Source organism: Bos indicus x Bos taurus, chromosome 18, assembly GCF_003369695.1.
Source record: "Bos indicus x Bos taurus breed Angus x Brahman F1 hybrid chromosome 18, Bos_hybrid_MaternalHap_v2.0, whole genome shotgun sequence".
In the NCBI taxonomy this organism is placed as follows: Eukaryota; Metazoa; Chordata; class Mammalia; order Artiodactyla; family Bovidae; genus Bos; species Bos indicus x Bos taurus.
Window position 1 is genome coordinate 42,053,147 of NC_040093.1, and position 27,623 is coordinate 42,080,769.

Consider the following 27,623-nt stretch of genomic DNA (forward strand, 5'->3'; position numbering starts at 1 on the left):
TCCACTCAATTAGTGTCTTTATTCGTACTCACTGATTTTTCCCACGGGGAAACTGTTGAAGGGACAGGAGGGCAGGGCTGGGCAGGGGGAGCCATGGCTTGGTTTTCCTCCATCCAGTGAAGGAAGTGACAGAGGAGGGACATAACTAAAGAGAGTGACCAAGGGGACCATCACTACGTGGACTGAGATGCATCGTGCAGTGACTTCAGACAACCTGAGTCCTTCCGTCCGGAAATGCAATGTCATAGTGGAAAAGTGAAAAAACAAAAAGATCCAAAGAAAAGAACAAAGTGCATACAAAGCAAACTGCTAATGTAGGGACAGTTCTAAGGCAGCCAGCAGGGAGAAGGCCAAATGTCTGGGGTGGTCACCTGACGGTGCCCCACTCCCACTGCCCCATGCCAGACCAGGCTGTCGGGCCACCAGTGCCCTCTCGACGTAGTCTCTGTTGGCTCCCAAGGTGCTGTAAAGCCACAGAAAGTTGTGGAAGGAGGAGAGCCTGAAGTGTGGCAGCACCAAGGCAGCCCCAAGGCATGGCTGCATTGAGAATCTCAAGGCATCTCTTTGGGGGTGGCTCTGGAGGGCCGGTGAGATATGGAGGGGGAGGGACACCCAGGAGGAGTACAGTCAGCACCTTTACTTGAGCACAGGGCAGAGCCACTCTAGGGTTTCTTAAATTACCAGGTGGGGGTGAGAATGCTGATTAATTACAGAACTGAGGGCTGCCACGCCCACCCGGGTCCTTCCCTGGTGCTCAGGCCCTGGTGTGCAGCAGGTGATGGAGGGGCAGGCCCTGGGGGAGGCGGAGCCAGCTCAGCAGCCCAGCCAATCGGATTTGATGCTTCCGAACTTCACGCTCTTCAGACTTTGGTTCTCCAACTTCAGGTAATAGGCGCCCTTGAAGAAGTAGCTGTGACCTGGAATGAGAAAAAGAAGAGCTTGTGACCAACCCATCCTCAGATGTTATAGCACAGAGAAGGTTCCTGAGAGCTTTACAAGTCTGCCTGTCATAGGGAAGATGTTTCTAATTTTTAAGATTTTTTTTTTAATGTGGATCATTGCTAAAAGTCTTTCTTGAACTTGTTACAAAACTGCTTCTGTTTATGTTTTGGTTTTTTGGCCAGGAGGCATATAGGATCTTAGCTCCCCGACCAGGGATTAAACTTGTACCCCCTGCATTGAAAGGCAAAGTTTTAACCACTGGACTGCCAGGGAGGTCCCCAGGAAGAAACTTTTAAATCACAGAAGACCCCTCTGGAGGCTGGAGGAAGGAATTAAACTCTCTGAGTCCCTGTTTCTTTATCTTTGAGATGTGGCTAAAGATACCACCTCTTAGGGATTATGGTGATGATAAAATGAGATGATATATGCTATGATTAATATAAATAATAGCACTGTGCTGAGCACAAGCACCACTTTGCTTTCCTAGAAGTGGCAAACCAAGAGACTGCTATCCCTCTCAGATGGCCCACATATGGGTTTTATTTAGTCCACACAAGTTTTCTGTTTTGTTTTGAATAATCTGGAAATTTCATATGAAAATACAGATTTATCACTTCTTTTTAAAAGAGCTAGACTATCTAATAACACTATTCCCCTTTTCTCTCTTTTTTTGGGAGGCCGCACCAGGTGGCATGTGGGATCTTAGTTCCCCATCCAGGGATTGAACCTGCACACCCCCTTGCAGTGGAAGCATGGATTCTTAACTACTAGATTGCTGTTCCTGCTCCCCTTTTCTTGCAGGGCAGAGATCATCAGAAGCAGAGAAGCAGCTGTCCCCAGAAAACAAGCCATGTACTCTCTGATGCTCCACAGACCACATCACTCCCCGCTGTCTGCCTTGCCTGCTTCACTCATTAATGCACCAGCTTGGCCCCTTAGGGTTTTGGAATTTCTTACTCCTGACACATATGACCTCATTTACTTCTTTTCAAACCCCTGGCATACAGGAGGTGCTCAACAGATGTTTCTTTCTGAAGATAATCCTTAACCTGACACCTGGCTGTACCCTGCTTTTTCTTGGACATGTGAGAGGTTTAGTCAGGGCCATGTGCTTAGCATGTGATAGGAGCTCAAAAAGCATCTTTGTGAAATTTCATTGAAATCTCCTCTAAAAAGCCAAACTGGACTCATTTCCAGGGCCCTAGAGACCTCCTAGAAGACTCCTCAGGAATCTGGTTTCCAAACTCCAAATTCTAGCCCTTGCTGGTTTGGTTGTTTTATGCAGCAAAGGAACAGAGACAAATGGGCCATCTTTGCCACCTCAGCATCAGGGCCTGACAAAGTTGGTCCTGTCTCAAATGGAGCCATCCTTCTGCTAACGGGAGGCGGTCACAAGGCCTCCTGTGGAACCCAAAAGGGCCTGGATCAAACCCCAGAATGAATCCAGGGCACCAAGCCCAGGTTTCTCGCCCCCGGCAGGCCTCCCCTCCTCCCCGCTCTCTGGCTCCAAGCTCTGCAGCTGTGAGGGGCCTTTCTGGGTCTTACTGCCTGGAGCCAGCTGAGTGAACAGAGGTCAGGGGTCTGGATGCCTTCCCAGCGCTGGGCTGAAGGGGCTGGTTTGTTTTCCCCGGGCGCCGCCTGCCTCCCCACACAATGAGGGAGTGTGTGCTTGTGAGGAACAGGGCCCTGGCTGGGGGCAGGGAGTCCTAGAAAGCGGCCAGAGGCCTGGGCAGCTCACCCCCGCCCTGCAGGTCCACCACAGCATCCAGGTTATCAGGGATGGCGTTCCAGGCATCGGCGATGAGCTTGGGGAAGCCAGGATCCATTTTCTTCTTCACCTCATTGTATCTGCAAGGAGAATGGCCATGGTGAACGAGTGGGCTCCCTCAAGGCCAGCCCTGCCCCAGCGTAACCAGAGGATCCGGCTGATGGCTCCTGGGTGAGCCTGGGAGGCCAGCTCTAACCCTTCAGGGAGGCCCCTGACTGGAGCTGAGGGGCAGGGAGTCAGACCTGGGTAAATCCTAATTACACGACTCACTCATTAGGTGACTTGGGACAGTCCCGTAAAAACAATCTTATAATTATTACTGACGTTTAAACAGTGTGTTACCAAGTTTCCATATACTTTCTCAGTCAATCCTTATGGCAATCCTATGACAGTTACTACATAATACTCATTTAATATACCAGAGGCTTAAAAAGGGGACCCAGTTTCTAAGTGGGAGTCCAACTCAGGCCTGACTGGCTCCAGGGTGGCAAACTCCTCTCTGAGCCTCAGTTTTACCATCTGTTAGATGGGCTATATTTAATGTATTGATATTTAATTATCATATATATGAATGGAATAATAACACATGCAAAATGCTTAACAGTATCTGAGAAATGTTAGTTCCCTTAGAAACTCTGCTGCAGTACAAAGAGCACTGGACCGGAAGCCCAGAGACAAGGTCCTGCCCATCACTGCTCGGCTTGAAAAAATGCTGCTGCTTCATCTGTCAAGTGAGCTGACAGTCCACATCTGGGGCAATGATCTCGGCTGAGACATGAGGTTACAGTACAAGGTGGTGCATGAGCCCAAGCCCTGTGAGTCACAGAGCAACTTCCTGTCATCTCAGGCCCACCGGCAGCTCCCAGGGCAAGTCATTATCCAGGGCTCTGCCTTTAATTTGTGTAAATACCTGGAGTATTAGTTGGCATATTCTTTTCCTGGCTAGCAACATCTGTCTTTTTCATTTTAATCTTGGGAGAACTTTTAAAAGGCTGAGGTCATTTTGATTCCACTGCTTCTCTACCTACACTCCATCTATTTATTATTCTGCAACTATTTAATGACCTCCCACTATGTCGCTGTGGATATTGTAATAAACAAGATAAAATCTTACCCTCATGGTGCTAATTTTCTAGATAGATCTGTGTTTGAATCTCATTCTGGTGACAGCCCAGTACCAGCCTCATAGCTGACTCTTTTCTTCTCCACAGCCAGCTTGCCAGCCTCCAATCCCAGACGCCAAAAACAGCTTCCCCTATGAGCCCCCTTCTACAGGAGTCTTCCCCCTCTGCCCATCACCCTCAGAACTGCCAGAAATGCCTTTCTTAATCCCATCTCTGTCATGAGACTTCTTGCAAAACCTAACATGCTTCCTTGTGACCTGAGGTACCAAAACCAAGTTTCCCAGCTTGGGAAAATTCCAGGATCCTATCCACATCCCCTGTAACTACATTCTCTGGAGTGACAATGGCTCGGAGCTATGTGCCCTTGAACTTGCCCTCATTTCTTTCTCACTCTACCCACAGAACGCAGGGAGGGCAAGAATCAACTGAGGCTCAGAGAAGTGAAGGAATGTGCTTCTAAGTTCTTTTCCTCCAGGAAGAATACAGCATGGAGCCATCGGAAGATGCCGGCTCTGAACAGGACCATGTGTCTTCACTCTCTGTCCCCAGAGCTTCCTCCTATGGTGTTTCCTGCTCACTGGGACACTTTCTGAAAGCTTTCTCTGTGACCCTCTGACCTTCTCCTCTCTGGCTGTAGAACTGTAGTGTAGAGAGTAGGTGTTACGAATACAGACATTTGTGTCAGAGATTTTTCAAAGGTATATCCTTGAGGCCACCTGGAAAACGCACCTAATAATCGTGGCTGCCCTAAGTGAGAAATACAGGTGAAATGCATAGCCCGGGATGTGGTACAGGGCCATCGTGAGAACCATCACCATTTTATTTGTACGTGTTTATATCTCTTCCCTTCATGATATTGTAAGTTCCACCAGGCAGAGAGCAACTATTTCTTTTTTCTCCTTTTTTAAAAAAAGTTCTGTGCTATATTGATTTCTCTGCCATATGGGATCTTAGTTCCCCAACCAGGGATCGAACCCATGCCCCCTGCATTAGGAGCACAGAGTCTTAACCAGTGGACCACCAGGGAAGTCCCAGAGAGCGCCTATTGCTTGACCACTATCTTCCAGCACCAAGGTAAATGCCTGGCACATAGGAGATACTGAATGCATTTTTCTGGGCTTAGTGAAAGCTTATAGAAGCAAGGGCTAACCACTCCCTGGGGTTGCCCAAGCTGGAAGCAGCTCCTTGTCCTGTATCATTCTGGAGCGATTTCTCCTTTTCCAGCAAGGAAGCCTGGGCCTCTGTAGACTCTACCAGGACCAGTGTCTCAGGCTCATTAACTACCTCTCCTGGGAAAAAGATCTGTCTCCTTTAGAAACCCCACCCAGAACCTCCAATAGATGTTTCAGTTCTGCTGCTTTTAAGGAAGATTTACAGAGCTTTCCCTGTGGAACAGGCTGTCCATCCCAGATCTAGGCTTTGGCAGGTAGGCTTGCTATTGAAAAGGACTAGAAAGTAGATAACTCTGCCCAAAACCCAGCAAGATGCCAGCATAGCCTGAGCATCAGTGTGTGTGTGTGTGTGTGTGTGTGTGTGTGCGCATGCACGCAGGCAAGCAATACTCATGATTACACACGGACACGTCTGTTCCCATATGTTTACATTCACAGTGTGTGCTGCAGGATGATTATAAATGTCCTTTCAACACTGTGATTCAAAGACACTAGGGCTCTCTGATTCTAAGATTTGGAGATGCAGAGTGACTACTGTGCCGAGATGCCTTTCCACACAGCACGGGCATGTGCCTGGGAGTGTTCTGGAGCCTGTGGGCAGAGCACTGTGGTTTTCTGGCTGTTTCCTTTCCTGAGGCTTGAGATATCATTCAGCTTAAGTTGCTAAGTATCTTAGCAATATGTCTGGAATTCCACCCTGACACGGCAGCTGGGGACATAAACAGCTTCTAAATGCAGGGCAACTGGGGGCGGGTGGTGGGGAGGACGGGGGAGGACAGCGGACTCTGGAGGGAAGCAGGATTGTTCCAGGAGTGGCAAAGGTTCAGATGTAGGCACGGGAGGAACGAGAATGCTTAGGAGGCAAAGAGGAAGACCACTCCTCCACCGACCCAATAACCCTGAGGGTACAGTGCCAGGGGCCTGGGGTTAGACGGCAAAAGAAGCAGTTAAAATTCCACAATCTGCGTAATCAGCAGACAACACTTGCCTATAAATAACTTAGACAAGTTAGTTCATCTCTTTGGACCTCAGTTTCTTCATCTAGGAAATGGGAAGATTTGTAATGAAAATTCCTGAGATCCAGGCTGCCTCTCAGTAACCTTTCCTGGGTATTGGACTCCCTGGCCCTCAGCCCTGACCATGGTCTCTTAGAATCAGATCCTTCCCTTTATTTTTAAAATTATTTTTAAAAATATTTATTTATTTGGCTGCACTGGGTCTTAGTCGCAGCTTGCAGGATCTTTTTCAGTCTCAGCAGGCTAGATCTTTAGTTGTAACATGCAAACTCTTAGTCATGGCTGTGGGATCTAGTTCCCTGACCAGGGATTGAACCTGGGGCCCCTGCATTGGAAGCACAGAGTCTTAGCCACTGGACCCACCAAGGAAGTCCCTAGACCCTTCCCTTAGATGAGCTGGGGCAGAGAGCTACATGCTTCCAAACTGGCCTCCTGCCAGCTTGCCCCCATAGCCAGGGGACCTGTGGAAGCTGGGCCAGAGGGTGCCGCTGTTTCCAATGAGGCCAGATTTGGATGCTAGCTCCTGTGGGTACCCGTCTCAGTTTTCATCCTGTGTTTGCCCTCTGCCATCCCTGCCTCCACCACTCCCATCTCTTGGGACCCCACTACCTCAGGTATAGTGTAGAAAAGTGGAGAATAGCATGTTCTCTGGGAGCCAGAATTCTGGGGTTCAAATCTCAGCCTGCCACTACTTGGCTGTGTGACGTTAAGCCAGATACTTAAACTCTCTGAACCTATATCCTCACCTATAAAATGGGAAGAATAATAATACCCACCTCATACATAGGATCAAAGTAGCAGCTATTATTTTTATTACCCCCTTCTTCAGTGAGTCACCCTAAAATACAAGGCTCCAGACCAGACAGTCATGAGCCCAATCCAAAGACTTCTGAGCAGGGAAAGGAGGCCCTAACCAGAACTGTACCAGTAACGTGCCCAAGAATAGTTCGCCCTTTGGTGACTGCTCAGAGGGCCTGTAGCCCTGGCGGATTAGAGACCAGAGAGGGGGCATCCACAGCCCACCAGCCTCTGAACTCAACCCAAGAGGCTCAAGGCCAGTGTTTTCTCTCTGTTGACATGGCTGGCGGTGCGGCTCTCCTTCACACCACCCTCCCTTACCTCCAGAATTTGTCTCCGGCGAAGATGTACGTCTTCTTGTTCTTGCTCCAGTTAAAGGCAGCATCCACCTTCTGGACACCAGGGGGGAGCCCCAGGCTGGTCAGTGGCTTGGGGTACCCTCGCTCCAGGGTACTGGCTGAATAGACCCAGTATTCGTTCCCTTGGGTAGAAGCAGAGGGTGCGTTGGTGGCAAGTGCTCAAGGCTGTTCCTCCCACCACCAATCTGCCAGCGACCCCACTGTGGCCTTTCTCAACGGGTACACGAGTTCTGCTCACTTCTGGATTCAGTGCCCAGAATTGGGGCCTCCATGTAAGGCTTCGTAAATTGGTTATGGAAGGTCCCTGGCCAAGAAGGTGAGCAGGAATGATTCCCACCCTGGCTTCATTCATCAAGTCAGAGATTCTAAGTGCCACAACTGCCGTGAAGAGGCACCTTTTTCTAATTTGCACCCAGGTCCCCTGTGAGCCAGCAGCTGCCCTGGTCACTCTGGGATGGAGGAGCTGGGGGGTCCACTGGTCAGCATGCACCCACAGCGCTGTCTGAGCCTTCAGCGTCAAGGAAGCTGTCCCTGTGTCCCCATCTCAGCCTTCACCCCCCTAACCGCCACAGCTCTTCCTGAATCCCCTAACAGCCTGTTTTTCTGTCTCCCCTCCTGGCTCATGAGCTCCCTGAGAGCAAGAGTTGCAGCCCTGGGGACATGGGAGGCGCTCGAATAAAGAGGAAAGGAGCAAGGTTTCCCAGATGTTACCCAGGTGGCCCTGCTGCTGTTGTTCAGTTGCTAAGTCACATTCAACTCTTTTGTGACCTCATGGACTGCAGCCCGCCAAGCTGATCTGTCCATGGGATTTCCCAGCAAAAATACTGGAGTGGGTTGCCATTTTTCTCCAGGGGATCTTCTCGACCCAGGGATTAAACCTGTGTCTCCTGAACTGGCAGGTGGATTCTTTACCACTGAGCCACCTGGGAAGCCCATATGACCCTACCTCAATGATTTTTACCACTTATAGAGACTCCTCATGGGCCTTCCTGGTAGCTCAGTAGTAAAGAATATGCCTGCCAATGCAATGCAGGAGACGCAGATTTGATCCCTGGGTTGGGAAGATCCCCCAGAGAAGGAAACAGCACTCCACTCTTGCTTGGGAAATCCCATAGACAGAGAAGCCTGGTAGGCTACAGTCCATGGGGTTGGAAAGAGTCAGATATAACTTACCAACTAAACAAGAGTCTCCTTGTACTATTACTTAATTCAACATTCTGCTTTCAAGGAATTCATTTTGAAGTCTATAGAAATAAGTGTAAACATTAAAAATAAAAACAAATCAGTGTTTAAAAAATTCTAACTAAAACTGTCATCTGCCGAAGGCACTAGCATTAGGAAGGTATTAAAGGCAGTAGCACTGAAGTGTCATTTTCCTTTGGAAAAGGAATCAAAAAGATTACAAAGTGAGTAAAAGGTTACTGAAATGTTCATTCTGTGAGCCAGTGCTGGTTGATGCTGGATGTCTAACCAATCTCCCAGATGATGGTTGAAAGAGTAGATCTGTAACTAAGGGGAGCACCCACCAGCGTACAGGAATCCCGGTACAGCGCCCCCTGGAGCTGAGGGCCAAGAAGGTCCCCTCCCACAGACCTGCAAAGAACACAGCCTTCTCCTCCTGTGGGTCTTCGTACACAGCATCGATCTTTTCCGGCAGCTCAGGCCAGAATGTGGCTACCAGCAGGGGCCCTGTGGGCTTGTCACGTGGTGTCACTGTTCGCCAGATGAATCTGGGTGGGGGAAGGGGACACAGGAAACCACACCTTCAGTCCCTCTGCAGCTGTAACCACACATGCCTCCCCAAGCCCACTCAGAAACATCCCAGGATAATTCCTTGGCGGGGTAGAGGGGAGGCAAGATCAAAGGAAGGGTGGAGAAGGACTGGAGAATGAGCAGAGTCCCCTCAGCAAGAAGCCAGAGCAGAGAAGCAACCACTTTGCTCCCCCTCCTGCTCCCTCCTCCAGGAAGCCTTCCCTAACTACCTCTCTCTCCATACTGTGCTCTCCCCACTCTGAGTCTCTCAAAACTGGCAACACCAAGTGCCTGTAACAGTAGTTTGATTGTTTGGTTTTTTTTTTTAAGTGTTTTATCTTTCCTGCCAGATTAGAAGTCAATTGAGGCAGGAGCTTATGGCACGCAAAAGCATTTCCCGAATTGAAATGGATTCATGCACTTTGGCAGGAGTAATAAAGTGTGTGTGCATGCTCAGTTGCTCAGTCATATCTGACTCTTTGCAATCCCATGGACTGTAGCCTGCCAGGCGCCTCTGTCCATGGAATTTTCCAGGCAAGAATACTGGAGCAGGTTGCCATTTCCTCCTCCAGGAGTACTAAAGAGCCTTCATTTATTGAGGGCCTACTAAGTCCCAAGCACTTCATGTGGCTTGTAAAATGTCAGCCTTACAATATTATAAAATAATATGCAGTCTTGGTGGTCTACCCAGCACCTATTATTTATTTCCCTATAATCCTTCCTCACAACATACCCATACTTACGGTCCCTCCTTTCCTATAGATGGATCCAGTCCCCATTTTGATAAGTTTAAGCTACCCGCTCTCAAAGCGAGATCTCCAGACCAACACGTGGAACTTATTTGAAATGCAAATTATTGGGCTCCACTTAGGACCCATGAATCATACCCTCTGGGCTTGGGGCCCAGTAATCTGTGACTTAAGAATCCTTCCAGCCGATTCTAATGCGTGCCAAAGTTTGAGGACCAGTGATCTAATCCTATCAGAGCTTAGCATTCCCCAGCAACTGTTATAGATTCAGCAGTGGCCGTATGTCCTATGTTGGCACAATAATATTGAAGACATACACTTGTATTTCACATCTGGAGATCTCTCTCTCTCAATCTCTCTTCTGCTGCATGTGGGCAAGGAAGTTTACAGCCCCAATTGCCATTGGTAGTCATCGTGTGACCCCAAGGGACTCAGCCTTAGGAAGAAGTCAATGCCAAGGACGGTAGTAAACAAAAAAAAATCACTGAATCCGTGACCCTCTTTCCGCCCCTGGAGGCAGCCCTACCCCTGGACTTTGTACCACATGGGAATAATTTCTTTCCATTGTTTAAGCTGGTTTGAGTTGGGATTCTTTGTTACTTACGACCAAAACATCCTGATACGGGAAAGTACCACGATCCTTACTTGGCAAATGACGCTCAGAGAGGTGGTGGAATTGCCAGGATTCAAATCCAGATCTGACTCCAAAGTTGGAGTTGAATTATCCTTCAGTACTGCCTTTCTAGTCCCCCACAATGTCCAGCACCAATTTCTGCATATAGTCAGTGTTTAAATACTTACTGATCAATTCAAGGAGCCCATTAAACACTCATCAACTTCCTTTTGAAAGAAAGTGGGATGTGTCAGACCAGAGATGGCTCTGACCTGGGCCTAGGCACCACACCCTTTCCCAGCTCTGTACTCAGACCCACCAGAGTGGTCAAGGTCTCCTTAAGGAGAAGTGCAGCAGATCAAGGGTGGTGCTAGAGCATGGGTTCCCTGGGCTCACCTCTTCCCCATCCCTTAAATGAGGGCTGCAGTACACACTGAGATCTGTTGTTACATGTCCTGGTTTGGGCATTCGTGGACCGATGGACCTGACTTCTCAGTGCATTATGGGTCTCATCTCTCTGTGGCATCTGCCCCACTCCTCCCACCCCCCACCCAGCACCTAGCCTAATGCCTGGAGCAGAGGACCCCCTTCACAAGAGTTTTTGGAACATCTTCAGCCTCACCAGGCTCTCCTGGGATAAGCCAGTAACTTTGCATCTCTCCAGCTTCGCTCTTGCAATTCCCTTGTCTCAACCTCGCTCCCACCCTGCCAGCCCCATCACGTCCACCTGCACCTGCTTCTCCTCTAATGTTCCCGCTTGGGTATCACTTCACTTGCGGAGCCTGCCTGGACTCAGACGTGTCCACAAAGTGTTGTGCTACTACCTCTGCCGTCACATCTCTTTCATTCTGCCATGACGGTCCTCTCTGCCTCTGTTCCCTAAACCAGACGAGTGGCGCTCAAACTTTAATGTGCATCAGAATCATTGGGGAAATTTTTTTTTCTCTTTTTGGCTGTGCCTTGCAGCTTGTGGGATCTTAGTTCCCTGGCAAGGGGGTGAACTTCACCCTTGGCAGTGAAAGCACAGAGTTCTAACCATTGGACCACCAGGGGAAATTTCTCATGGGGAAATTTTTTTAAACGTACATGCCTGGGACCCATTCCCAGAGATTCCAGTCAGAGGGCCCGAGGGTGGGGGCAGAAACTTTTAACCCTCACACTCTAAGTGATTTTTGTTGGGGAGATTCATTGACCTTTTTTTGAGAACACTAATCTAGGCATTGGGCTTTCCTGGTGGCTCAGCGGTAAAAACCCTCCTGCCAATGCAGGAGACGTGGGTTCAGTCCCTGGGTGGGGCAGATCTCCTGGAGAAGGAAATGGCAACCCACTTTAGTATTCTTGCCTTGGACATGCATGGACAGAGGAACATGGTGAATTATGGTCCATGGGGTAGCAAGAGTCAGACACCACTTAGTGACTAAAACAACAATCCAGGCATTAAGCAGCCCCTCTGCCCACAGCACAAAACACCTCACTCCCAGATCCCAAAACTTAGCAAAGGATTTGGCACAGTAAAAGCCAAGTAATTATTTGTCAATAAGGACAGCTAGTATGATTGAACACACTTAGTCTGTGTCAGGCATTGTTCTAAGCACTAAGCTCATCTAATCTTCAAAACAGCCCTATGAGATAGGTTGGACTATTAATCCCATTTTAGAGATGAGTGAAGTGAAGTGCAGTGGAGTGAAGTGAAGTGAAGTGAAGTGAAGTCGCTCAGTTGTGTCTGACTCTTTGCAACCCCATGGACTGTAGCCCACCAGGCTCCTCTCTCCATAGAATTCTCCAGGCAAGAATACTAAAGTGGGTTGCCATTTCTTCCTCCAGTGGATATTCCTGACCCAGGGATTGAACCCGGGTCTCCCTCATTGCAGTCAGACACTTTACCATCTGAGCCAAAAGAGTAATTTGAGGTAAAAAGATACACAATTAACTTGCCTGTAATCATGCAACAGGTTAGTAGCAGGTCCAGGATTCTAACCTAAGCAATCTGGCTCCAGAACCATTCTCCCAACTATTACGCTCTATGGATGGACAGATGATGAATGACTTGATGATGCGCATGAATACATAACGATGATGGATGGACAGATAATGGATGGATGGGCGGATACTGGATGATAGATGCGTGATGGATAGGTAGGAGAATGGAAGGATGGATGGATGGATGCTTTAATGTAGTTGTAGATTTGTTGCCTGCCTCTAGGACAGCTGGGTGAATCACAGCCCTGGTGGATTGAGTGCGGGCCTTTATTTATAGCCTGAAGGACACCACCTCTCTGCCCTGTGGTGACTTGTTCCCCAAACATAGAACATTGAGGTCAAGGCCATTCCAGGAGAAGGTCTATGGTAGATGCATTGTTCCTAAGTCTTCCCTCCATCCCTGTTTTAGAAATCTACATCCATGTGTGATGTCACATGACTGTGCAGTACCACCCCCTAGAGTAGGTAGTGGGCTTGGCCATGTGAGTAGCTTCAGCCAGTGAAGTATTCTCAAATATGCTCAGACTGGAGGCCTTAAATGTATTTGTGTGGTCTGATCTGGCCTCCTGTGCTCCTGCCATCTGTCACGAGTAACCGCTAACCCCAGGAGAGGGAGTGACATGCAGACCATCCCTGAATGCATACTGCAGCCCGAAGCTGAGACACCGAGGAGACCCACAGGTTAGCAAACAGCACAGGAAGTGCCTGTTGTGGTAGCACCGAAATCTGTCGGACATGCAGCAAAAATGGGTCTCATACCGGTCATTCTGTGAAGCCCCCAGTGGGGTCCTTGAGCAAGAGATGGGGGCAAGAGAATAATGGACACAGGGCAGAGGGCAAGGAAGCCAGCTCCTACACTCACCGGTCCTTGAAGAAGAAGATCTCCCCACGGATCTGAGAGATGCCGTCGAAGACGATGTCCTGTTTGCAGAGCTCAGGAGTGACGGGGCCCAGGGTTGGGGTGGGGCCGGTGCCAGTATCAATGTCAGGGGAGGCCCCTGGGGGAAGACACCCGACCTCAGACTCTCCCTAGCCCCAGGGGTTCTCCCCCACAGGCTGAGCCCCAAGACCGGCCTACCCAATCTGCTAAAGACCATCAGAATAGCATTCTGGCCTCGGTGTCAGCCCAGGGAAGACAAGGGAAGAGGCCTGCACTTGGAAAGGAGACTGAACAGAAACCAGAATCCTGTGGTCCTTCACCTTGTATGAACATTCTTCCCCAACATCCCCTGAATTATTCCTCTCTATATGCCTAAGAGGTAGGCATCATCTTTACTCCCATTTTACAGATGAGGAAACTGAGACCCAGACAAGTTTTGTATATGACCTGCCCAAGGATTTAAACTCAAAGCCCAGGTTTCTGAGCCCACAAGAGAGTCAGTGTCAGAGGCGAGACCGTGTGGCCAGCACTGGGGGTGTGGCAGGCACCTCCTTCACTCCTGAGGGTAACCAGCCACCATTTAGAGGTGAGGAAACTGAGTCCAGAGAGGTAAAGGCCGGCTCCATCCCTTGAAGCTGGTGAGTGGCAGAGGCGACGCTCGAACCCAGAGCCACTCACTCACTCTACTGCAGTTCTTTCCCAAGTTCTGTGCTCCCCACACCTCTTCGCTCCAGAACCATTTTCACGATTTCAGCCTTGTCTAAGTGCTGCCAGTACTATTACACGTTGATTTATTTTAAAAAATGGAGTCACTTTGTAAACTTTAGCCTCATTGCAAGCATTAATATACATAAATCAGTGGTTCCAGGTACTAGCTGTACTGATCCTACTACACGTTAAAATAAAAGAATTGTTTGGAGAACTAGAAGTTTTGCACTCCTGTATCATTAAGGTCATTCCAGGTGCTGGGAATTTCTACCCTGTATTTAGCTATTAATACTTCTCCTGGATTCTAAACCTCACTTGGATGCGTAAACCTCATTGACCTTGAGGCCAGAAAGTTACCTTTCTCAGCTGACTCACCTAGAAAATGGAGAGCCCATTTCTGCCCCACCTGCCTTGCGGCGTGGCTCTGGGGAGCCAAGTGAGGCTCAGACACTGGTGTTATTTGGAAAGGAAAGGGCTGTCCGAAGGCCTTAGAGTAATGCTCCAATATCCCCAGACCAGGTTAATACTGCTGCCCTTGTCTCCTGCAGTCCCAGATCTGGCTGGTTCCCCCCACTGGCACCCTACCCCCAGTGACACGACCTCCCCAAACCCCTGCCCCAGGGACCCCAAGCTGAGGCTTACCATAGAGTTCTTGGATGCCCTGGATGTCATCATGGGACAGGCGGAAGTTCTTAGTATAGGTATAAATGGGCGCCATCAGGGCTCCAGGGTCCTGTGAGTGCTCCAGCCCCATTGCATGGCCAAACTCATGGGCTGCCACCAGGAACAGGCTGTACCCTGAGGGCCATAGGGAGGGGAGGCAGGCAGAAGGACAGGGAGAGAGATAAGGGACAAAGTCAGATCAGGGGATTTCCCTGGTGGTCCAATAGTTAAGACTCTGGGCTTCCCAATAGGGGGCACGAGTTTGATCCCTGATTGGGGAACTAAAATACTACATGTGACTCGGTGCAGCCAAAAAAAAAGTAGTAGTAGTCAGGCCTGGCTCTGACAATGGGGACATATGAGGACATCTCCATGGTAGGGTTCAGAGCATGGAGGTGGCACATATTGATGTTTTCTTCTTCGGACAATTCTGGGGTTAACAGACCACACCTTTTACTTTCAATTAGAGTCAACCCAGGTCCCCTCATCCCTTTCCATGTGGACTGCACATGTGCTATAGAGGGGAGCACGCAGCATTGGCAAATCCTGTACTTAAAGGCCCGTTTGTTTAAAAATCCCATTACCTGGCTCTTCGTTTTCTCTATAAAGAACAAGAGCAAAACCTGCTCTGCAGAGTCTCCAAAAAGGAAACCCAGGGGAAGCAGTAAAATGATGCTCACTTGGAGTGGTTGCCCAGGCTCAAGCCAGACAGTGGGCAAATCCTATCATTGCACTCGATTGTGTGTTGAACTGTGTCCCTGCAAAGACATGTTCAGGTCCTAACCTCATATACCTGTGGCTGTGACTTTATTTGGAAATATTGTCTTTGCAAATAAATTAAGCTACAAGTTAAAATGAAGCCATACTGCAGGAGGGTGGCCCCTTAATGCAGTGTGACCCACGTCCTTAGAAGGTACATGGCCAAAGAACAGAGGCAGAGATTGGAGTGATACAGTCTCTAGTGAAAACGTGGCCTTACCCACACCTTGATTTTAGACTTCTGGATGACTCAGAAGGGAATAAATTTCTGTTGTTTTAAGCCATCTGGTTATGGCGGCCCTAGGACACTAAAACGGGCTTCCCTGGTGGCTCAGTGGTAAAGAATCCACCTGTCAATCGGGAGATGCAGGTTTGATCCTGGGTAGGGAAGATCCCCTGGAGAAGGAAATGGCAACCCACCCCAGTATCCTTGCCTGGGAAATCCCATGGACAGAGGAGCCTGGCAGGCTACAGTTCATGGGATAACAAAAGAGTCAGACATGACTTAGCAACTACACAACAGCAAGAGGACACTAATACACTGCCCCCTCCCCCAACCAAGTACACTATACCTGCTCTGGAGTCTTAAATCACTCCGGCAGGTGGAGAACCCCACCTTTAAATAGAGGCTGGAGCAGAGCAGGTAAAATCAGGGTAAGTCTTAGCATGGCACTTGGGGGAGGATAAAAAAAATTCCCTTGGCCAGCCTCTGTCATTAAAAAGAGGCTGCCCTAATACTGGCTGGCCCCAGCCCAGCATTCTCACCTGGTCATCTGGGTCCTTGAACCCAGTGACACGGGGCCCTGCAGCCTAGAGTGACTCCCCGGTGCCCTCAAGGATCCTGTTCATTGCAGTGACCACACAGTAAGGTCACAGCCTGTCTCCTGGTTACTCTCTCCCTCAAGCCTGTGAGCCCTGGAAGGCAGAGAGCTGTCCCTGGCAGCTGTGTTTTCAGCACCCATTACTGACAAGGACTCCTCCATTCACAACCTGGCAAAGGATGGTGCCCATGGGGCAGGGAGGGCCGTGAGGGCTTCCCCATTCTGCGTGGAGGGTGGGGAGAGCAAGGATGAGGTGCCTACTGTATTCCTCTCTTCTGCCCACCCAGCTCCCTGAAGGCAGCTCTCTGCTGGAGTGGGAATGTCTCGCAGGAGAATCATCTCTCTGGAGCAGGGTTCCCTGTATCGAGCACTGAAATGTTTGGGAGTGTGACAGACCCACCTGGAGCGGTAAAGAGGTGGGAAAGGAAAGCAGCATCTGCTGGGGAAAACTGACTCCCACTCAGGAACTGGGATGGATCAGGTCTTATTTTGGAGGCCACCTCTTTGCCCAGAGAAGCGGGGCTAAGCAGGCAAGCGGTCCCCACTAGGAACGGCAGCGTCTCTGGTGAGTGGGAGGGTCCGCAGTAGAGATGCCGGTAGGTGGGTGTCTAGGGGGCGGTGCCTATGGCTGAGGTGGGTGGGGACTCTGGACGGTTTCCCCGCCCACATATGGGCGGGGCCGGATGTGCGGCTTCTCTGACCTAAAGCCAGGGCTCCTCATACCTTGGTCGGGGCAGAAGCCCCACTTGCGGTCATCATCGTAGTTGGAGGTGGTCGCACACCACAACTTCCCATCACTGCGGCCAGCGCTGGTGCAGCTCTCGTGCTTGTTGCCCAGGAAGGTGAAGGGGAGGACACATGGGGCACCTTCCGAGTTCCCGCCCACAGTGGACATGGCTGTGGGATAAGGCACATGGGTCAGCGGAAGGCAGGGGGTCTGAGGCCTCCACCAGGAGCAACGACAGGACGTGGATATTAACAAACCAGACTTACTGAGTGCTTGCTCTGTCCGGGCCACTGGGTCAGGGGCTTTATACACATCTCACATCTTGGCCCCTCTTAAACAACCCTGTGTGGTAGGGACCCTAGATTATCTCCTATTGCACAGATGGGAAGACTGGAGCTCAGAGAGATTAAGTAACTTGCCTAGGCAGTGCTGCTGAGAAGTGGCAGGGCTGGGATGCAGACCTAGGCAGCCAGACTCCAGAGCTTTTAAAATTAGCTTTCCATGGGTGGGGCCATGGTGGGGCCAGAGGAAGCTGGGCAGAGCTGAGGATGCCAACACCCCTTCCAAGACTGGGAGCTCCATCACACATGGGCCAGTGGGAGACTTACCTGTGTCCTCTGCAGAGAGCAGGGACTCGGCAAATATCTGTTGAAGGAAGGGAGGAAGGAAGGGAGGGAAGGAGTTCTTATTGAAAAACAAAGATCAAAAGAGATACAGACTAAGACAAAGAGAGGCAGGGAAGAGAGACTCTGGGATGAGGGGGAGGAAGAGACAAAGACCAGGGAGGCTGGGAGTGCAGGTCATTCTGAGGGAGTCCTGGGCGGGCCTGAACCAGCTTAGGCTGGTGATGCCTAAGCATCACCAGCCAATTCAGCTGAACTGGCTGTGGGTGCCCAACATCTGTTCTGACTTTGGTGTCCATGCTGGGCCAGCCGCTGAGCGTCCTGATTAGCACCCCTGTCCTGGGGAAGCGGGGTGGGGAGGGCTCTCGTGGGTCTGCTATCAGAGGGTGGGGAGAGGCGCGACACCCACCGGTCTCCGGGCAGAAGCCGTACTTCTTGTCGCGGTCGTAGTCCTCGGTGGTGCCACACCAGCGGTAGCCGTCCGTGCGGCCCTCCGTGGTGCAGCTGTCGTAAGACGTGCCCTGGAAGCGGAACGGGAACTTGCAGGGCTGTCCGTCGGCGTTGCCGCCCATGGTGAACAGGGCTGGGGTGCAGGAGAGAGGGGGAGGGTGCGAATGTGAGCATCCGCTGGGCACCTGTGTGAATGCAGAGCTGGCTGCCCACCTGCCCACTCACACCAGGGAAGTCATAGCATTGATAAAATATTTTTAAAAAATCTATACTGGTTGGTAAACTGTTGCTTCTCTGAACTTCTGGGGGTAAATACTCCTTCCTCCCTTGCCAGCCCCAGCCTTTTCCTTGGACCTTATGGATCGCCCCCCTCTGTCTCAGCAATAAAATAGTTAACCCCTGGCACATGGTAGGCGCCTCCAGAGCCCTACTCCAGCCCCAGGGTCACAGTCCACTCTGCCTGATTGATGCTTGCATCCCTGCAGATTGCTAAATATATCATCCAAGGTGGGCAGGATGGCAATATCTCTCCATTTGACAGAGAGGGAAACTGAGGTTTGAAGAAAGCTGGCTCCAGAACTACTCATGATCACCTAGATGGATGAGGGTTGTAACTGAGAACTACAAAACACACTGATCTCCATCTCTGCCTTCCTCACTCTGTCATTCACGCTTGCGCACACAGAGAAAACTTCACCTCCCTTCAACCCCAGGCGTTTTCCCAGATGCTGTGGTCCCTGCAGGAGGGAGAGGAGAGGGAGGGCGGGAGGGGGAGGTGGTATCTTTGCGAACCTTTTAATACACACCCCAGGCTCCCACTCTGACCACCCCAAGACATGGGCCATGACTGGAGGGTTCAGGGGAGACAGTGGGATTAAGAGTCTGGGCTTGTCTATCTTGGGTTCTCCCCCTGCTGCCCCGCACCCTCATCCACCCAAAGCTACAGAATGGTGTGTCTTTGGATTTGCCAACTAGCAAAACCACAAGTGCGTAACAAGGACCATCTGTGAACAACGGCGCCAGAGGTGACCTCACCAGCCCCCATTAACTCCACCATGGCCAGAATCAAGCCCAGTCCCTGGCCACCCCCACAAGTCTCAGGGCCCCTTACCCTCACTGCTCCCTTCTCCCCAACCCAGAGACCTTCTCCTGGAACGCCAGAAACAAGGCGGCTGATGAAGAAGACAAGCTGCCTTGGTGGCCTTGAAATGGGAAAGGCGAAGTGTTAACTTCAATGGAGACCAGTCTCCACCTTTGGCCTCCCATCAGCAGCATTTCTACCACCCAGGAAGCCCCCATCTCTTCCCAAATCCTGCCCCCAAAGGGATGGAGACAAGCAGACACTGACTCAGCAGTCAGGAGGGGCTGAGTAACCAGAACTTCTGCCCCAAGACCCAAACACGTGCATGCCGTGCGTACTTACATCTGGCTAAGGACCAAGCCAATGGTTAATGTCCCAAACAGGGAAAAACCCTTCCTCAACTTATGAATTACAGCTGTTTCCCTTCTATTATCAAGACATTCTGTTCTAAACACAGGGGTTGACACATGGAAGGTTAACGCCATCCAAATCCCTACTGGGAAATGCAAGATACATTAAATATTTTTGGTTTTAAGTATTTCTGACTTATTAATGGCCAATGGCTTGAACTTTACTTAATAAAAAAGTATTGCATGAGTTTTGGGTACTAAAAGCGTAAACAGGGACACATTTAACTAGCTCTTTGTTTCTTTCCTTCTGTCAACAGGGCTGGTACTTAGGGTTCAGTTGCAATAACGTCAGAAAGATTCACAAACGTGTAAAATTACAGCTAAGAAGACAGAGGTATATATAGATCAAGGAGTCTTTATGGACTAGCAAAGAAAAAAGGTATTTTAAAAGGTTTTGGACTTTTTCACATTTTCTCCACATCTTCTCAGCTTTCAACCTCCTGAATCATTAAACATGATGACTTGATAAGAGTATAAGGTTATATATGCTGTCCTTTCATGATTTCTGATTATGAAGTACGTCAAGGATAAATTAAAAAGAACTGAGTGTATATGTCAATACCCTCACCCTTTAAAAAAAATTCCCTCTACATTGTTTCAAAATATCTAGAGCTTATGTCTCAAGCACTGACAAAAGCACACATATAAATACTAGGTCAAACCTGATGCCTTTGCCAAGACCCAGAGATGCAGCCACAAGCCACGATAGATGGAGACCAAGAAAGGCAGATGGAACAGCCCCCAGACACACAGAGTCAGCATCAGAACCAGAAGCAATGGCTGAAATCCCCCAGGTCGGTGTCCCCAAGCCAGGTTGGATACTGGCCTCAGTACCAATCCCATTGTTAGGCTTCTGATTCATCCCAAGGCTCTCCTCAACCCTTGAACCTCCAATTCTGCTAGAGGGTAGAAAGTAGTTCTTAAGAGACCCATTGGGCATTTTAATCATTCTAAGTTCAGTTTAATGTATGTTGGAAAAAATAATTAGCACATCAAACTAATGAGTTCAAAAATATTGCTAATGGTGAAGCTTAAAAAAGGAAGTGAATAAATGAAAGTATTAAGTGAATAATGGAACAGATGAGAAGGGCACAGTGATGGCTCAAATTGGGATGTGGGGGCTGAAGGAAGTGGAGGGGACACTGGCTAATTGGCCGTGCCAAGCCTGAGGAGTATAGAGGCTGGGAAGGTCAAGGCCTGAAGCCAGGAGGACACTCACCTTCATGGGGGCAGAAGCCATACTTGCCGTCCTTGTCAAAGTTGTATGTGGTGGAACACCAGAGGAAGCCATCGCTGCGGCCTGTGTCTGTGCAGCTGGTGTACTCCTTGCCGTTGAACCGGAAGGGGAACTTGCAATATTCCCCGTCAGCATTCCCGTACTTCACACGGACCACTGAGGAGCCACACAGGGTGGAGGGTGAATCTCTCTAGGCCTTTCTTTGGAGACCAGGATTGTGACTCATCGGGGTGTGTGACCTCCCTCCCCCTCCCACCTGAGCAGATGGAGGGGTCTACAGTTGCCAGGGAAGCCACAGTCTTCGTTGCTAGGTGACAGGGAGGCATGCAGAAAATCGGCGAGGAGGCTCAGGCATGTAGATGGTCATACTCTTACCTTGTCCTTCTCCCAGGGTCCACAGCTCATCGTCATCAAAGTGGGAATCTCCCCCAACTCCAGGGCCCGGGGCGAAGGCATGAGCCAGGAGCCCGTCTTTGCCATCAAAAGGGTACCCATCTCCATGCTCTGAAACACACTGGATCTCAGCTTCTAGTTACCCCATTGGGGGCTGAACCCCAGCCACATCTCATCCATGGTTGGGGCCCTTCAGCCCATCTACCCTCTGACCCCTTCCCTCGCCCTGTTGGATTATCCAGGACTGAGGACACAGCAGGCCAGTAGAGTGTTGCTGACTTGACTGTCAGCATCCTATGGTCTACACAGCCCTCAGAATCTCTACCACCAGCCTTCATTGTCTACACTACTGCTGATGACGCTACACTTACCCACATAGCTACACTGCCACACCAGTCTCCTCGCCACCACCCTCGCTGTCCCCAGTGTCTATAGCAACTACCTTCACATCCTCTCTTAGCCATATCACCTCCCTTCAAGTCATATTATTCCCAATGGCCACAACGCTAACCCTCATAACCACTTTGCCACCCAGGGCCATACCATCTACCCACATACCTGCAGTGTCTCCTGTGCTACTTACCCTCATTACTTTCCACTCACAATGTCTACACTGCTTACCTTCATGTCTACACTACTGTGTTCCCACCCCAACCCACATGGTGCCCTAGACCCCGGCATCCATTCTGCTTACTCTCAAGTCTACACTGGTCCATTGTATCCGACCCACTTTCATATCTAGAGTTCCTCAGCGTCTACGAGTGTCATCCAACAGAACTTCTTGCCGTGATGGGAATGTTCTTTGTCCAACTTATTAGCCTCATGTGACTACAGGGCCCTTGAAATTTGACTAGTGTGACTAAGAAACTGAATTTAAAATTTTATTAATTGTAACTAATTTAAGAGTAAGTAGCCTTGAGGATCCAGGGGCTACTATACTGGACAGTGTGGGGAGACCATTTGCTTTCAGTGTCACACCACCTCCAGGGAGTCAGATCATCCACTTCGCGTCAATGTGGCTTTCCCATGTCTGCTCCAGTCTACACCACTCTAGTGTCTGCATCTTCTACCCTCCTAGCTAAGCTGGAAAGGAGACTCCCCCCATGCCTCTCTAATATCCAGATTGCCCCTTTATCTCTACACTGACCCCCTGCGCCCCTCCTCCGCCTACCCCAGCGGCCAAAGTTGATCATGATGTCAGCCTCTCCATCATGGATCCGAGAAAACCGTAGCGGAGTCACATCGCTCCAGACTTGGAAGGCACGAGCGAAGGCATCATCCACTGTCTGGGGGTCCAGATCAGGTGTGTAGCCAATGATCCTGGAGGTAACAAAAGTGCATGTGAGTGTGTGCAGGTGTGCAAAGGCATGTGCGTATGCCTAGGCCTACAAATGTGTATGTATGTGTGCAAGGGTGTGTATATGTGATTGTGTGTGAGTGCAATGGTGGGTGCGTGTGCACAGGTGTGTGAATGTGTGCATACATGTGACAGGTATGTGTCTGCATGAGTGTGTGCATGAGTGTGGATGCACACGCAGGCATGTGTGTGGATGCACACGCAGGCATGTGTGTACATGTTAAGTAGAGCTTTCTGGGAGAAGAGCCCACTAGAGCGCCTTGAAGTCCTGCGGAGCCTTAGATCAACCCATACGGATAGGAATGTAAACAGTGCATTCCGGGACCCCGCAGAGATGTCATCCTTGGAGTGCAGCATGAGCCCTACAGAACAGAGCTCTCTCAGCCCAATTAACAACCAATTACAACAACTCTATACCATAAAACCCAATTATCAATAGCAACCAATCATCAAGTTCTCATTACCCACTCAATAACCTCATCTAATAATGACAATGACTAGCATTGATTATGGGCTTCTGTGGTGGCTCAGATGGTAAAGAATCTGCCTGCAATGCAAAAGACCCAAGTTTGATCCCTAGTGTGGGAAGATCCTCTAAAGAAGGGAATGGCTACCCCCTCTCACTATGTGCTGGACACTGTGAAACCCTTTTATGTACGCGGTCGACTTCCCAACCTACCCATAAATAAGGTTTTGTTTTAATTCTGTTTTGTAGAGTGGAAAGTCAAGGGTCAGAGCACTGAAAAGGAAGTAGTTCAATGCCCCACACCCAGGAAGGGTGAGATTCAAGTCCTGGTCCGTTTGACTCCATTCCTAAGAACTTTGTACGCAAACTCCTTAGGATGCCAAGTCCTCCCAAGATCCCTCCTGGGTCCCCGGAGAGGGGAGAAGACAACGCCCAATGAGACACAGTATCCCTTGGACCAGGGCCCGCCCTGCCTTGGCACCTGTATGTGATCTGGTTCTTGTCCCACTTGGGCTTTCGGGGGAAGAAGTTGTAGTTGGCCACGTCGGGGTTGCCACAGCGCGGCTTCCGCATGGTCTCAATGGTGCTCTGGTCCAGTTCACCTGTCTGGGGTAACCCGAAGAACTTCTGCATCTTCTTCAGGGTGTCCTTCAGCACAAACAAGTTACAGCTCTCCTTGGGGCAGCCGTAGAAGGTGTTTAGGTATTGCTGGAAGAAATAAAGACCCAGGCACAAACAGCCATGTTAGGATGGTATAGTATTGGCCAAAGGAATCAGCAACCCCAGGGCACTGGGTAGAGTCCCAGGTTCCCAAACCACTGGTTAAGTGACATACACACTCCCAGATGGCCTCACACTCCCATTAGCCGAGTGACATACAAACTGTAGATACTGTGGTTTGGGAGTACATGTTGGGTGCCCACTATATGCCCAGGTACTGATGTCAGCATGTGTTAACTCATTTGATGCTCACTGCAGGGACTTCCCTGGTGGCCCAATGGATAAGACTCTGCTTCCACTGCAGGGGGCACAGGTTTGATCCCTGGTCCAGGAACTAAGATCCCCCCAACGCTGCGCAGTGTGGCAAAACAAAACAAAACTTCTCATAGCTTCTATCATGTAGACAGTATAACTATCTCCATCATACAGAAGAAGATACTAAAGCACAGAGAGGTTAAGAAACTTACCTAAGATCACCAGCTCTTAAATGGCAGAACTGAACTGGGACCCAAGTAACTGGCTCCAGAGCCCAGGCTTAGAACTGTTATCTCTCTACCACCTCTCTTTACCTCCATTGTCTCTTTTAATCCACCAAAATGCTGATGACATAGGGATTATTTCCCTCACTTTTCTTATAAGGGTTGTGTGCCCTGGGCTCCAGCAAGAGACAGACCTGGGTTCCAAATCTGAATCTGCCATTTTCCCAAAGAAAACAATCCCGTCCCTCTGTGACTGTGCAGCTGGCTCAGCCCAAATGCAGGCCAAAACCAAACAGTCCCTTGCAGGGGGTCAGAGACCAATCAGTTCATCTATTTATTTAACAAATACTTTCTGACACCTATCAGGTGCCAAGCCCAGTCTTAGGGCTGAGGGTCAAGTGGTGAGCATGACAGATGTTTCTAGTCTCAGTCTCTAGGGTTCAAAGCCCAGTATAGGGAGGCTGACGGATCACAAATAAGTGAAAAATTAAATATGTGATAGGAATGGTGGGGAGAGCCTTATTAATGGGGCCCTAACCTTGTTTAGGCAGAGAAGGCAATGGCAACCCACTCCAGTACTTTTGCCTGGAAAATCCCATGGATGGAGGAGCCTGGTAGGCTGCAGTCCATGGGGTCGCTAAGAGTCGGGCACGCCTGAGCGACTTCACTTTCATGCATTGGAGAAGGAAATGGCAACCCACTCCAGTATTCTTGCCTGGAGAATCCCGGGGACAGAGGAGCCTAGTGGGCTGCCATCTATGGGGTCGCACAGAGTCGGACATGACTGAAGTGACTTAGCAGTTAGCAGTAGCAACCTTGTTTAGGAGGGTAGTTTGGAAAGAGGAAAGAAAGGGTATAATAATAATATTAATAATAAACGATAATAACATATGATGACTAACACTTATTGAGTGCTTTCCATGTCCCAAGTACCCTTCAAAGTGTCTAAGATTACCTCTCCTTTATTTTCCTTTATTTATTTTTTGTTGTCATGCCACGAGGCACACAGGATCTTAGTTCCTCCACCTGGGATCCAACGGTGCCCTCTGTAGTGTAAGCATAAAGTCCTAATCACTGGACCACTAGGGAATTTCCTAAGATTATCGCTCCTTTAACCCCAAGACAGGAACCCTTATTACCCTCAGTTTGCAGGAGAAGCTCAGAGAGAAGTCACTTGCCCAAGATTTACTAGGCCAGTTGGTTAGTGCACCCCCCTGATTTGAAGTCAGGTGGTCTAAGTTCAAAGTTTGGTTTCTCAAGCCCCCCACTGTATGTCTCTGGGCAACATGGACCTCCATAGATTGTATAAAGTGTGGGGGCCCAGGTAGCTTCGTGACTGATACTCCAAAGCTCCACCTTCGCCCTCAACCACAGCCCCATCATTATGCAGACCAGCTCCATTTGTCCAAAAAAGGCAGAGACCTGGATGCTGGAAAAGGGGCAGGGCTGGTGTCATAGCTTGAGAAGGAGTTCCCCGGGTGACCAGGTGACCAAGGGCTTGACGATCCTGTCCTGGACAGTGTGGGGAGGATAAGGGCTTTCTAAGGCGGTTGACTCAGCGACTAAACAACAACAAAGGGTGGTTGAAGCAACTAATTGGCAGATGTGCGCTGGAAGGAACGTGTTGAGGGGTCCAGACCCAGCCCGAGGTGCTTACGGGGGAAGGGGGAGTGCCCTTCCGCTGCCCCCATCCCTGCTTGTGCAACCTCTTGGCCGGGATGCCCCTGGCGCCAGGCGCGCGCACTCGCGCGCTCTCAAAACGTCTGAGCCGCAGCTCGGAACCCCGCCAGGAGGGAGGGCTCCCTGGCTGCTCTCCCGTCGGAGCCGGGCTCAGTCCGCCCCCGCCCCACGCGCCGGGGCCCTCGTGCTGCCCCTCCCTCCGCCCTGCTGGCCAGTTCTCTCCCTCCGTCGTCCGACTCCTTTGGAGAAGTTCGAGGAAACTTTCTGAGGTCCAACCCTTGACCTTCGTTGACCAACTTGTTCATTCAGCCACTGAGAAAAGATGCGCTGGTCGTTTCCCATCGGCCCCAAATACTTGCCAAAAGGACTCCTGAGAGGTTGGTCCAAGGGCCCCTCTCCAGATGTGTGCAGAAGGTTCCTAGACGTTGGCCAAAGTTCTGCTTTGCCCAGAGCTCCCACCCTCACGTGTGCAAAGCTTTATCCAAATTGTGTGTCAAAGGCTCCCTCTTCCTTAAAATGGAACCCCTAAACAGGGGTTTCAAGGATCCTCCACTGTTCGCAAAAGAGACCCCTTCAGGCTTTTTGCCAAAGTCCTCCAAGGACGCTGGCCAACTGGCTTTGTCAGCCAGCCCCCCAGATGTGTCCAAGAGTTGTTTACAAAGCCGCCCCCCTGTTGCCAAATCCCAGATCCTGGACAATGTCCTTGTTATTTGCAAAAGGGGCCCATTCCAGAGGTTTGCCATAGCACCTCGGTTCCCGACCCTGCTGGTGGTGCGCCCCCCCTCTGGGTCCTGAAAGTTGCCAAGCTGTTTATCAAAGGCCTTCTCCTCTTACAGCAGCTCCACCATCCCACCTTCGGCGGTCCAAAGACCACCCCGCGCGGTTTACTGAAGCCCCTCCCCCACACTGTAAGCCCACCATGGGGTGGGGGGAGGGGTGGCCCTTCCCCCCGCTCCAAAGTTTCTCTAAACTTGGTTGGATGAGGCTAGCGTCGCAACTCACCACAGCCAACTCTTTGTCCGTTTTGGGGGCGACATCGCCGGGAAATTTGATGATGGGCGACGGCGCGGCGGCGGCACGGCCCAACAGGCAGCCCAGGACGCAGAGCGCCCGCAGAAGGGCGGCCAGCGCGCCCCGGGACACTCGCGCCTCGGTCATTGCGCTCCCGGGCCCCGCGCGTCGCCCGGGGGTGGCAGGCTCGGTGCGTGTGGCCGCGTCGCCGCCTGGCTGGCGCCTGCTCCCCCGCGCGGCGCTGCGCTCCGAGGGGCTATTCTATTCGGTCTCCTCGGCTTTGCCCGGCTCAGCAGAGCATGGCCCGGCCCCCAGCCCGCTCCGCCGCCGCCTGCTCTCGCCCAGTCCTGGCAGAGCCTTTTTATGTTTAAAGCTCCAGATGCGTAGCCTCCAGCCACCGCCGGAGGAAGTCTGGATGCAGCGGAAACAAGGGAGGGCCGCCGCCAGATGTGGCCGGCTGGGCTGGGAGGACGCTGGCAGGGCTGCGGCGGGTGTGGTTGGAGGGGCGCTCGGGCCCGCCCCTCTCCGCCCCATTCCCCCTCTTGCCCTCCGCCTCTTCTCTCCTTTCTTTTCCTTTCTCCGCCTCCTCTCCCCTCAGCTAGCTGCTTTGGGCCTCTGTGAGCACCATGAGTGCGCGACCTCCCAACCTCTATACTCCCCACGGGGGCGCAAAACCTAAGGACCCCCGCGGAGAAACATCCGGCGCGACCACTCTAGACTCTGACGTCCTGGGGAGCAGCACGGCCTGCACTCCAGGGTCGTGGGTCAGAGATGGGGAGGAATGGTCAAAAAGAGATGATCAGCCGCACCTACAGATCATCAGAGAGAGAGCATTTAGATCATTAGAGATGTAAGGAGAGAGATGAGAGAGATGGAAGGAGAGAG

At 50.6% G+C, this 27,623-nt stretch overlaps 1 protein-coding gene across 1 annotated transcript; it reads right to left on the minus strand.

Moving 5' to 3' along the window:
- On the minus strand, positions 1-27,230 carry MMP2 (matrix metallopeptidase 2). Its single transcript, XM_027516538.1, has 13 exons — positions 26,730-27,230; positions 23,330-23,556; positions 22,197-22,345; positions 21,008-21,136; positions 20,615-20,788; positions 17,864-18,037; positions 16,828-17,001; positions 14,504-14,659; positions 13,136-13,271; positions 8,773-8,909; positions 7,142-7,301; positions 2,681-2,790; positions 1-917 (listed from the first exon to the last, which is right to left on the minus strand). Exons 1-13 carry the CDS (start codon positions 26,883-26,885, stop codon positions 814-816), a joined length of 1,986 nt encoding a protein of 661 aa, XP_027372339.1. The 5' UTR covers positions 26,886-27,230; the 3' UTR covers positions 1-813.
- Positions 27,231-27,623: the final 393 nt, after the last annotated feature.

Excerpts from the sequence above, each read along its gene's own strand:
- MMP2 (XM_027516538.1), bottom strand. The coding sequence starts at position 26,885 with ATGACCGAGGCGCGAGTGTCCCGGGGCGCGCTGGCCGCCCTTCTGCGG. Across the intron at positions 22,346-23,329 it reads AAGAACCAGATCACATACAG|GATCATTGGCTACACACCTG; the intron begins GTGCCAAGGCAG and ends TGTTACCTCCAG. Across the intron at positions 20,789-21,007 it reads GACCCTGGGAGAAGGACAAG|TGGTCCGTGTGAAGTACGGG; the intron begins GTAAGAGTATGA and ends GTGGCTCCTCAG.